This window comes from Leopardus geoffroyi, chromosome B2 (genome assembly GCF_018350155.1).
Source record: "Leopardus geoffroyi isolate Oge1 chromosome B2, O.geoffroyi_Oge1_pat1.0, whole genome shotgun sequence".
Taxonomy (NCBI): Eukaryota; Metazoa; Chordata; class Mammalia; order Carnivora; family Felidae; genus Leopardus; species Leopardus geoffroyi.
In genome coordinates this window covers 137,760,567-137,773,477 of record NC_059332.1, presented here as the reverse complement: position 1 = coordinate 137,773,477, position 12,911 = coordinate 137,760,567, and the positions used below count along the sequence as shown (strand labels likewise).

Sequence of the window (12,911 nt, the reverse complement as noted above, 5' to 3'; positions counted from 1 at the left end):
TAAAATTTCAACCCTCTTTTCCAATACTTCCTATCCTCCTTCCCTGCATATTTTTTTTTCCCTTAGCACTTAGCACTTTCTACCACAATGTGTATTTTATTTAACTAGGTTGTTTATTATATGTTTTCCTCCATAGAATGTAAGTTCTATGTGGGCAGGAATTGGTGTCTGTTTTGTTCACTGTTATATCATCAGTAAATGAATGCTGTTTTATATAGCAGCACAAATAAAACTGTTAATGATGCCTTCTTCCTTGAAAGACTTTCTTTACTTGTTTTCCAGATTTTCTTTCCTATTTTTCTCCTCTTTTCCTAGCTTCTCCTTTCAGTTTTTACCCCCTTTGTTCCTCAACATTCCAACCCATTGATGTTGGAGTGCATCAGAGTTACAGTTGAATTGTATCCTCCCCGCCTCCTAAATTCATCTGTTGGAGTCCTAACCCCCAGTACTTCAGAGTGTGACCATATTTGGAGACAGGGTTTTTACAGAGGTAACCAGGTTAAAATGAGGTCATTAACATGGGCTTTAATCCAATATGACCCATGTCCTTATAAAAAGGGGAACTTTGGAGACACAGACACACAGGGACAACACCATGTGAGGACAGACAGAGATCTGGGTGATGCTTCTATAAACCGACGATTGCCAGCAAAACACCAGATGCCAGGGAGAGGCATAGATCAGATGCTCCCTCACAGTGTTCAGAAGGAACCAACCACACTGACGCCTTGGATTCAGACTTTTGCCTCCAGAACTACGAGACAATAAATTTCTGTTGTTTATTCCCCAGTCGGTGGCACCTTGTTATGGCAGCCCAAGTAAATTGATACACCCAGGGGTTGTGTGTTGAGCTTCCTTTTTAGCTACATTTAGTCCCTTGGTGATCTCATGGCTTGTACCTTTAAATCTCATCTCTAGAGGTGCCTCGGTGCCTCAGTCCGTTGAGTGTCTGACTTGGGGTCAGGTCATAATCTCACAGCTTGGGAGTTTGAGCCCCATGTCAGGCTCTGTGCTGACAGTTCAGAGCCTGGAGACCCGCTTCGAATTCTGTCTCCCTCTTTCTCTCTGCCCCTCCCCCACTTATGCTCTGTCTCTCTCTGTCTCTCAAAAATAAATAAAACGTTAAAAAAATGTTAATTCTCACCTCTACACTGAAGACTTCCAACTGTTGACCTGCAGCCCCAAATCTCCTCAGAATCTGTCACTTACTTAACTTGTCCAAAGCTAAACCCATCCTCCCCTGGAACTGCCTCCCCCACCCCAAGTTTTTTTCGACTTAGTTAATAGCCACATTCTTCTTCAAGTTGCTCAGGTGACTTACCTTAGAATTATTCTGGACTTTTCCGTATCTTCAAACTATCCGCAAAAAATTTGACTCTACTTTTGAGACACATGCAAACTCCACTTCTCACCACCTGTACTGTGTGGACCTGGCCAGCACCATCATCATTCACCTGATTTATAGCAACAGCCTCCTCGCTCCTCTCCCTGCTCCCACCTGCAGCACCCCCTCACCCTATTGCCAACACAGCAGCCAGAATCATTATGTTGAAATGCAGTTCAGATACTGTCACACCACTGTCTGAAACTCTGCCACATCTCCCCAATTCACTGCTAAGTCCTTATGGTGGCCTGTGTTACCAAGGACTAGATAGCCTCCCTGACCTCATCTCCTGCTCTGCCTCATCCAGCTCACCTGCTCTGCCCACACTGGCTTCCTTGCTGTCCAAGTATGCCAGGATTTTCCCCTCACTCGCTCCTGCCCAAAACATTCATCCCTCAGATATCTAAATTGCACATCAGTGTCATTCAATAAGTATTTCTTGAAGGAATAGGGACTAAATTGCAAAGACTTACATTAATAAGGTAAAATTAAAACTCTGCAGATTCATATTCGAATTGCACTGCAATTACACCCCCATTTGATGTTGGTTTTTTAAAATTTGTTCTGAGAGAGTAGGAGAGAGACAGAGCATGAGCTGGGGAGGGGCAGAAAGAGAGGGAAACACAGAACCCGAAGCAGGCTCCAGGCTCTGAGCTGTCAGCACGGAGCCCAACGCGGGGTTCCAACTCATGAACCTCAAGATCATGACCTAGGCCTAAGTCAGACACTCAACCGACTGAGCCTCCCAAGAGTCCTTGATCTTTTTTTTTTTAATATCTATTTATTTTTGAGAGGGGGGAAGGGGCAGCGAGAGATGGGAACAGAGGATCTGAAGCGGGGTCTGTGGTGATAGCAGAGAGCCCGATGCTGGGCTTGAACTCATGAACCATGAGATCATGACCTGAGCCCAAGCCGGGCACTCAACTGACTGAGCCACCCAGGTACCCCTACCCCCATTTGATCTTTATAAGCTTCTTATGTGCAAATAACATCTAGAATTTTTCAGTTTTCATGGCAGTGCTTTGCATAGAACTTTGCATAGAAAATTCACTTAATAAATATTTGATGATTTATGAAATCAGGTATGAACAAAAGATATAGTTAGTCCAATTCACTTCAATTTGTGTAATTTCCTTTGCATTCACCAGTAGTTCTAGATTAGTCTCTCCTTATAGAGCCATTTGTTCCAATTGTAATAAATGAACCTGAGCAAAATTTTGCCTTGTGATGATGGTTCCTCATTAATGGTTAGGGTCTATCGACTCTCACTTTCTTTATCATTTCTGTAAGTCTTTTTGGTAAGAATTTAAGATCCACAGTTTGAGACTAAAAAAAAAAATCCCCACATAAGTCTATTCTTTCCTTGTTTTATATTACTAGAACCCCAGTTTTTAGTTGGGCACATGACTATCCAGAAAAAAAACAAAACATTTTCTAACCTGTTTTCCAAATGACTCTGACCATAAAACTATGTTCTAGTCAATGGGATATTAGCACAAAATATCAGTTAAAAGAGAACCTGCATGTGCTCTTTGCCCCTTCCCCTTTTTTTCTATGCTCTTTCTTCCATCCTACTACTTAGAATGCAGATATGATGGCTGGAACTCTAGCTGCAATTTTGGATCACGAGGAGAGGCTTAGATTTCTGAGGGCTTCATGGAGCAGAACCATCTTACTAACCCTTGACATTTTACTTCTGGCCTTAAATGAGAAAGAAATTTCTGTCATATTTAAGTCACTGTTGTTTTAGAACTCACACAAAACCAAACATAGTTTTACTCAAACATCACAAAAACTATCTAGTGCCTGGAACTTGAGAGCTAAAATGAGGTTGCTGCTGTATCATTTAACAAAATCAAAACAGTAGAAAGTGTCTGCAATGATAATCAAAGTTCTTTATTTTCTCTATTAATTTCCTATATTTTGGAAAAATAGCTGTGTCTCCAAATGTACTTTCACTGAAGGAAGCTGATGACCAAAGCATTATTTGAGTAATTATGGGGAAAAAATTTATTACCGAAAAAACAAATGTTCCATTCAGTTTACATTTTACACATACTTAACACAAGCAGGAAGGAAAGGTCCAATGTCAGAAATAGAGACCATTCTCTTTCACTGAAACACCACTGCAGAAAAGAGCCTTCAGCAATTAGAGATCTGAATTTGAGAGATTTTAAATCTCATTCAAAATAAACGTTGCCTAAAAATGCGAAAACGTATACCATTTTCTGAAAGTCTGTTTTGAAGAATGCCTTTTTATCTTTGTGGTTGGCTTTCTCTTAGACATTTTGCAGTTTATTTAACTCAGCATTCTAGCTGCTTAACATTCAAATTTAGACACACTGATTATGTGCTCCACGCTTCTGAATAGTTAAGTATGCTCTATAAATAAACACATCATTTGTGTTCTATTACTACACTCCCCCAAAGCTCCACATAATTGGAATTAACCTAGTATTTACTTATCACTAAATATATTTTTGTTAGAAAGGATACACAGCATATGAAATTACAGGATTTTCATGAATTAAAGACAAATTTTAGAACTCTCAAATAATATTTACAGTGTAAACATCACAGTTATTACATCAGGATGAAGCAAATCACAACATTCACGACACTATATATTTTATTTGGTTTTGATACTGAAGTTGTGTTCTTGAATTACTTATGTAGAACTCAAAATATAATCACTTCGCCTATCGTTTTCCTTCACGAGTTCTGAAAAAGAAAGAATTGGTGTTTTAAGCATAAAAATATTTTTATTTATAGCTTCTTAGTTTCACTCACTCATCCACTCATTTGATAACATCTGTACCCCTGTGCCCCTTGTGAACAGCTTGTTATGACAGGAAATCATGGTCTGGGATATCGGGAAGGTATCTTCCAAAGGACTGATTGTCAGACAGGGAATTAAAATGTGAAGAGGCACTTTAATTAGTCATTATAATCACCCATTTGTAATTTTCGCAAATGGTTGGCATGCAGGATTTCCCATTAAAAGGGTTCATCCAAAGTTACCCATTCAGAAAAGAGAAGAAGGGAGGACAGAATCTCATATGTGATCTTATGAAAGACGGAGGGATTAATCCTCCTTTATAGTTCAGTGCCCGTTGTATTTCTTGATTAAATGAAATAGCTTCTTCTTGTAAACTTTTTTTTTCCAAGAAGCTCTATGCAATTTTTCTTCTTTGAGCAAAGGGACTTGTTTCTCTGATGTGATAAGGCACGGGCGTGTGCAAGACCCTCAGCATACGTCTCTTGTGGACAAAAAGTAACCAATGGGGCAGATGTCTTCAGAGACACTAGCCCACTCTTGATCACTCTCACAAAAACCCGAGCCATCTGCTCCAGGAACTTCAGCAAGACCAAAGATTGCCTTCAGTCTGAGCGTGGGGCTCGTTTAGTCTCCTCGAGCCACTCAGTGGTTGTAGTCCAGCCTATCTTTAGGTTTCACAAATACAATGTTATGGTGAGACAGCAGCTCCCATTCATTTTACATGTTATCCTGGGGGTTCCATGTTAACCCACAAAGCCAAAATATATTCACTCTGTAGCCCTTTAGGGAAAAAGTTTACCAACCTCTGATACACTGATGATATGAAATTCCTTTAAGCACTTGCCCAATATTTTTATGAGCTAATGTAAGCATGAATGTAACTCAGGAAGGAATTACGTCTTGTATCCACATGTACATAAAAGCAACTGGGATAACAAGCTTATCACTTAATAGCAAAGGGAAAAGCCTGCATATGTTTTCTCTTTTCAAAAACTATTTTACCATAAATACTATGAGAACAAAGCACCTACACTCACTCAATAGGTGCAAGAAGCTAAATTTAACCTTGCGGCATGAAGCTTGGTATGGTTCAAGGAATACAACTAGAACCAGAGTGCCTTGGTGTTTTCATAATAATGAACCATACTGTAATTTAGTGGTATTTTTCTGCACCTAAATTAAATGCCGTGCTAACAGTCAATCGTGGGGCTAAACCTTAAATTAATAAAAGCAGTGTGGCTCAAGTCTCAAAAAGAAACCCAGTTTTTCTCATGTGAGTCAGATTCCTCTGTTTGATATCTCAACAAGAAGGAGAGGAATAAGTCTGAGTAAACGAGGGGTACCATGCAGGTGGCAAACTGTTTACCCATTGTAAGCTCTCTCTTTTTTTCTATCAGAGCACCGCATGAATCATTTTAAGTGTTTACTGGGCTGGGGTCCACTTCGGATAGAAGTGTCCTTTTCCATGAGGTCTCATTGTGAGAACTCTGAGATGTTTTTTACTAAGTGATTCTTCCCTATTCCAGTAATTAGATGTTTGCTATAAGAATAAAACAAGAATGGACAGAATATACCCACCACTGGGAAGCTGTCAACAGCTTTCTTCCAAGGGCTTTTCATTATTTTTCTAGCTCTTCGGGAAAGTCAGGTGATTCTCCCTCGCTGCTGCACATCAGAAAAAGAACATCATATATGTTAAAGGCCTTAGAGGAGCAAGCTTCCAAAGAAATGATGATGTGTGACTTACGCTGTTCTCTGTGCTCTGGAAAGTGCACTCAGGGCTAGCCAATTATCTTTGAGGTTCGTTATTACGTATGAATTTTTCCTGAATCGTAAGGTAGCTCAAATTATTTGTACAGAATTATAATCGTGGTGGGCAAAGGCATTCATCTTGTCTGATCTTACCCAAGCAAGATTGCCCTTAATACTGACCATTGAAACAAAAATAATTAGAAAAAAAAAAAGAGAGAGCACCCCACTTCCTACTTATTATAATCCAATATTTGCACTCCATTAGAGAGACATAAGCCTTACAGAATCTTAGAATACAGAAGTACTCGTGGTTTGATTTGGTAAAATAAAGATACTGGGTATGTATATGAAGGGAGTCACATATGGTATCAAACTGCTAATTGACTGCACTTTACATGTTTAAAAAGCTTAAACTTCTGATAAAGTTCCCAGATTTAGAGTAGATGTCTCTACAGTCATTACTTTTAACCCTGGACACACAGTAGAATCAAGTGGGGAGCTCCTAGAAACAAAAACAAACAAAAAAACAACAAAATAAACAAAAACAAAGCATCAATGCCTAGAGCCATACCTCATACCTCTAGAGGCACTAATTACTGACAATTGGTTTTGGGTAAGGCCCACACATCAGTATTTTAAAAATTCTCCAGGGTAGTCAAATGTCAGTCAAGGTTGAGAATTACTGTTTCACAGAGTATAGAGAGTGAGATAGAGAAATAAGTCTTCATATGTAGCTTCTATTTTTGAACTCATTTATAATTTCTCATTTTAGCAAGTTCTCTGTTTCTTTACCTCCTCTTCCCATTGAGAATGGAGTTCAAGTACTTCTTTACAGCCATTTGTTTTCGAAGGCGGGTATAGTTGTCGGTGAAGACTGCATCAGAGTGGCGCTTGATTGGCCCCTGGTCTTCTGTGATGCTATTGCTAAAGAATGCAGGGGAAAGGAAAGCAAAGGATTTTAACAAGAGATAATGAATGTGCCAAAGTTCCAAATTTCTTGGAATGATTTGGATAAAATTAGATAAAAAAGAATTCTAATGCCCAACTTCTTTTCTATCACAAAAAGACTAAGAGAAAAATACATCTAAGCCCAAGGATAGGGGAGCAAGGAATAATCCAACATATTTTGGCATTTACTGGGAGCCTTCATACACATTGTATATCAACTGAGCAAATAATTAACATAAAAAGATGGAGGGATAGTTGATGTTGTGTTCTGCCATTGGGGGGAATATTTCTTTAAAAGTTAATTCTTTAGAAGCTTTGCCACTCTGAATAGTGCCATCTAAATATTCAACAATTGGCCATTTAAAGAAAGAAACTTCATATGCTTGGTTTGATCAGGAATTAAAAAAACAAATACTATAGTAAACATTAAAATTTGCCTCAGTGTCTTATTTTTTTACTCTGTCTAGTTCAATTTGATTGCAGATTGATAAATGATTGCCACTTAAGAAAAATAAGTGTGTCTGTAGCCAATGAGTAGGATATCACTAAAAACCTATTTCCCTAATCCATGGGCATGGTATATTTTATATAAGAATATAATTTTGGGGGGCCTGGGTGGCTCAGTCATTAAGCTTCCAACTCTTGATTTCGGTTCAGATCATGATGTCATGGTTTGTGAGATTGAGCTTGCATTGGGCTCTGCACAACAACACTGAGCCAGCTTAGGATTCTCTCTCTCCTCTCTCTGTCCCTCCCCGACTCAGGCTCACACACTCTCTCTCAAAACAAATAAATAAACATTAAACATAATATAGATTATTTTTCAACCAAATTGTACATCATCAGAGTTATCAATTTTGAGCAAAGTAAATAAATTGCTAACAGTGAAAAAATAACTTGCAGATTAAATAATTATAAGGTGTTTGATAAAGATAATAAATTCTCTTTACCCAACCCGTTTTCCAATAAGGGATTCAAGGTATTTTTTGGCAGAAAGTTGACCCAAGAGTCTGCTAAAGTCACTGGTGAACACTCCATCAGCATGTCTGGCATTCCTAAAATAAAGAAGAAGAATAGCCATTATTTTGTAAATGTTTTTCTAAAATATTATTTTGCCTCATTAAACAAGAAAGAAACTTCTCAGCTTCTTTGAAAGCTTCTCATGCAAACTTCCAAAAGAAGGCTTCCTGACAACCTAATGAGGTATTTTCTTGTCACTTATATTAAGATATACTCCAAATTGTAGCTCACACTTTGAAAAACTAAAGAAATTAAATTTTTAGAAGTATATCTCAATATTAGGTAATGCTTCCTGGTAGAGTCTATAAAACTAATTCTTCTTCAATAAATATTGATGGGAAAAATAATATATTTAAGTTAGTTTCTGTTTATTTATGGTGCTTTGTTTCTTCTACCTTGAATAAAGATATATACAAGAGGAAACAATCTTGATTTTTAGCAAAAACCTTATTATACTTTTTGCTATTTCTTCTGTTAAAACATTTGGAAACAAAACAATCTCTTAAGATAAAGAGGCCCTTGGGGACTATCAATCATCTTTCCCATCCAAATCAGGAACTTTTATGTTTTGTCTTCAGTATAGAGCTACTCTGTCTATACTTGAATGCTGTTCTAGACAAAGAGTTCTGTGTAAGTGAATGATTTATTGGTCCTGGCTTTTTACAACTTCTCTATATGAAAATCATGTACAGTTGCTAGAGCTGCAATAAATCAGGCTGCATGAAGCCACAGCACATGGAAACCTGTAGTGTGCTGTAAAAATAGCTTCATGGTGACACAAAATGTAAAGCATTTATATTTCAAATATATATATATATATTTCAAAAACATATTTTCTAAAATAAAACTCAATAAACACAAACTCACCTGGACACATCGTAATAGGGTGTGTCATTTTCAGCTAATGCATTTTGCAAGATGTCAGTGTCTACTTTTAAAGAAACCTGTTCAGGTTCATTTGCTCCTTCAAGTGGTATTCTGTCATCTAACCTATTAGGGAAAAATATGGTAGAAGTGTAATATATTCCTTTCACAGAATATAGTGCTTATGGTTTTATAATCATTGGAAATAAGATACTCAGTATTCTTGAGCAGTATTACCCATTCACAATATATGGATAGCATAGTTAGACTTAGTGACTTCTGTGGTTTAGAGTATAAATAGTGAAATTTTTGATTATCCCATAAAACAGATGCCATACAACTTTTATAAGCATAAGAGTTACTTAGTTCAATCATGTTAGTGCATTAAGTAAAGTATACTTCATTAGGAATATTTTCACTTTGCAAAGTTATTCACAGGTGGAAAAATTTTGTACAAAATAGAAACTTCAAAAAATTTCAAATATTCAATATGAAAACTAGGAGCAATTCATGTATTTATTGGTGTTTAGCATCATTTGTCAAACACTTCTCACTAGGTGAATATTAACTGCTTTTCCTTCTCTAGGTCTCTAAGATCTTTTTCAAAGATTCACCTTTGTGTGATAAATTTCTCTATATTAATCAAGTACAAAGAATCTCTCCATCTCTGAATAGTAACTCAAATTCAATACATTTTGTGAGGGCTTCTTATTTCTAGTATTATGTATTAATACAATTTTAGTGAGGAATGTACAATGCTTTACTGAATGACTAAGAATAATCATGCCTATACATGGACTGTGACTATATTTTTTAATGCATGCACATTTTGAACACCTGCACACTATTAAAATTATAAATGTGTATATTTTCACTGTTAGAGTAAACCTCCAAGGAGTATGTCAGCTCCTGGGGACTTATGTATCTTCTGGTGATGTAGTAGTTGGGGGAAGTAACAAGCAGTCTTCTTTGCATGAAACCTAGCAGTCAATGCAAACTTCAGCATTCTTGTGATTGTCTGTTGTGATACGTAACATAACAATTCAGATAGAATCATTCTATTTAGTTATCAGAGCAACATAAGATCTGGCTTTAAGCAGTTTTCACAAACACTAATAGCTGAGATAATTCACTCTATTGAGTATAATTCTACCTTGAAAAAAGAATAAGAAATGGGGAAATGAGCAAAGAAATGATGATTTTGCCTGTAGATATAGTGGTGCCTATAAAGTGGAAGGAGAAAATCAAACTAATGTAGTTTTTATTTAGTGTTTACTTCTTTAACATAAATTTATTTCAGATAAAGCTTTAAATAAGAGTTATGTTATAATTTATGAATTTGAAATATGAAATATAACATAGAGAACAGTAAAACTAAGGATTTATGGTTGAAACAAGATACATTAAAATTCACTAACTGGTAGATCAGTTATTCCACAATTTATAATATTGACAAATTGAATCTGGCTAGATAGGTAGGTCTGTCCAGCATGATTGTTCACAGCAATATGTTTCACTAATTAGCTACTAACCTTAAGGTTATTTACTGATTGATCTTGAAAAGGAACTTCAATGAAGCAGGCAACTAAACATCTATTTTTTTCCATCAGAAACTGAACTGAACTGAGATGACAGAGGATAAAATCTTTTTACTTATCTAAAACCAGTTTTGAACTGAAAGAAAGTCAAATCCTTCTTCCTCCTTGTTTGGAAAGGTGATCCACCCTAAGCTTAAAACTAGCCATTGACACTGTCTCTCATGCCCCGAGAGTGGATTCCAAGGTGCAGAACAGTCATGTTGACCTGATGTTGAAAAAACTTGCTTAACACACCAACCAAAAGATTTAAATAAATAATACATAACCTAAAAAATTGAGTTGTCCAAAATAACATATAGGAAATTCCCATATAGATGAAGAAGGAATGTTCAACTGCATGCATTGAAGGAATACTTACCTCAGAGAAGAGGGTGCTCCAAAAAGAGGCCACGCCAACATTTGTGAGAAGAGCATGCTGACCAGCATTAGCAGCACAAGGGGCTGGGACTTACTTCTGGTTTCCATCTTTGTACCTTGAAAGGGAGAGAATCACATCAGCTTTTCCAACCAAAGATATCTCAAAGTAATTCTGAGTGTCTAGCAATAATTTATGAAGGCTCCTGCAGAGTTTGGAAAAAGTAATTTTTATCTGGTAGAAGGAGTTAAACTGCAATATAATAACTTTTTAAGTCAAAAAGATTTTTTTTTTGGTGGCAGGTGTTTGAATAAAAATTGGAATCCTTTTCAACTGCTGCCTATCACTTACCAGGCACATAGTGGGGCTGAGTGTATGTGGAATGCCATACTTTTATAGTGCTGGAAGTATCCATACAGCAGAGTTGTAGCACCCATGTTTAGTATCTTTTCTAACTAAAGAAACAGTTTAAGTTTCTAATGTCTAATTAATATAACACTGGAGTATCATCTATTTAATAATGCTTTGTCTATACATGTATGTATATACATCTATAAATACATATCAGTGTAAAAGTTATACATGAATTTCTTTTTCCTCTTTTAATTGTAGATATTATTAAAAACTTATTTCCTTATGCCTGGGTTTGAACAACTTAACTTAATCATTAAAATTAATACCAAAAATTATTAAACCACATATTATCATTGAAATAATTTTTGCCATAAAAGGAAAAAGATACTAAAATTAAGGTTTGTGCTTTTATACAGCTAACCCACTTACATGTTTCATTTCCAAAGTTTCTAGATAGAAATTTAGGAATTTTGGCTTTGTTTGTCTTGTCTATAAAAATTGCAGAATTTAGACTTAAAGAGGAAAATAAATGCTTCCTTGATTCACATAACTAACATATGAAATAGAACAACACTAAACAAAAGAAGTTGAAAATCTAAAACAAATGTACCCACAGAACCCTTCAGTCAAAAATGTATATACAAGCAAAAAAAAAATACTTTAATTCATTTTTAAAAAGACAGCATTGAGTAAAAGTATACAGTAATCCAGGCAAAATATCTTCCAACTAAAAGAATTAAAAAAATCCACTGATATATAAGAAGTTGAAACGTTTCTATCTGCACTCACCAGGTGACTTAAGAAACTTGTCTTTTGTTTTTTTTAAAGGAGGAACACTATAAAATTCTTTTCAAGAGAAAGAAATATTCAATATACCCTGAGAAAAGTTTGAAAGCAGGAGGAGGAAAAAAAAGAAGAAAAAGAAAGGTAAAGTTTTCACTCACCTTGCCAAGTAGTGTTCCTTGGGAGCTTTCTATAATAGAAGGAGATTCTTGGAGCTGTCTTAGGTGCTGAAGTCCTCTGAGGCCGAGAAAGTTTCCACCAGTTCTCTGCTCTCAGAGCTGAACCAGAACTTGGTACTGGTTGGCTATTATTGCAGGCAACTGCCTTTCACTCCACTCTGACCAGCATTTCAAAGCCCATCATTTTATAGGGCTTACACTTAGGGCTGAGCAATCACAAAGCTCTCTGAAAGACGTCACAGTAGTACTCCCACAGGATGAATAGGGCTTGTGTTCTTATTAAATTGTCATTACGTCTGATTTATATAAATTTATACTGAGTAACTTCAAGATGTAAGATATAAAGAGGAAATTTACTTTTCTTTATGTGAACAACAAAAAAAAGGTACCAAGCTTAATATGAAATGTTTTAATCTTTGATTAGTAGTAATGAAATAGGAAAAATGGTTAGTGTTATAGCCAGGGCCACTGGGGTTCCTTCAGAAAACAGGAGTTTTATGTGTAGAAACAAATGTAGAAAAAAAACCAAATACTTATGTTAATTTTGTCTACAAATTCATAATTCCCCTTTATTATTAAATATCAGTTCTAAAGCCTTTAAAACTTTTTATGCTATTCACATAGATCCCTATTTAGTCTTTCTTGAGATCTATCCTAATTTGAAAAGCATCTAGAAATAATTTTCCATTTTTCTATTATTATATTTCCTTTGTGTTGAAACTAATCCCAAGATAAAAGTTTCTGAAAGACTCTAAAATAGTGCCATATGCACACTGTTGTCAAAAGTAGTCGTGGTACTACTATTTTACATTTGTACAAAATATCACAATTCCAATGCACTTTCACATACATGATCTCAAATAATCCAAAAAATAAGCTATCAGGCAGTATATAT

General features: G+C 36.0%; 1 protein-coding gene across 2 annotated transcripts; it reads right to left on the bottom strand.

Annotated features, from left to right (window-relative positions):
• Nucleotides 1–3,259: 3,259 nt before the first annotated feature.
• On the bottom strand, nt 3,260–12,263 carry LOC123609188 (vasoactive intestinal peptide). 2 transcript variants are annotated; one of them, XM_045500077.1, is made up of 7 exons: nt 11,999–12,263; nt 10,704–10,818; nt 8,751–8,873; nt 7,814–7,918; nt 6,708–6,839; nt 5,742–5,825; nt 3,260–4,105 (listed from the first exon to the last, which is right to left on the bottom strand). In XM_045500077.1, exons 2-6 carry the CDS (start codon nt 10,808–10,810, stop codon nt 5,783–5,785), a joined length of 510 nt encoding a protein of 169 aa, XP_045356033.1. In that variant the 5' UTR covers nt 10,811–10,818; nt 11,999–12,263; the 3' UTR covers nt 3,260–4,105; nt 5,742–5,782. The 2 variants fall into 2 exon arrangements, with proteins under 2 accessions (XP_045356033.1, XP_045356032.1); XM_045500076.1 differs by having other exon boundaries at nt 5,742–5,828; nt 11,999–12,251.
• Nucleotides 12,264–12,911: the final 648 nt, after the last annotated feature.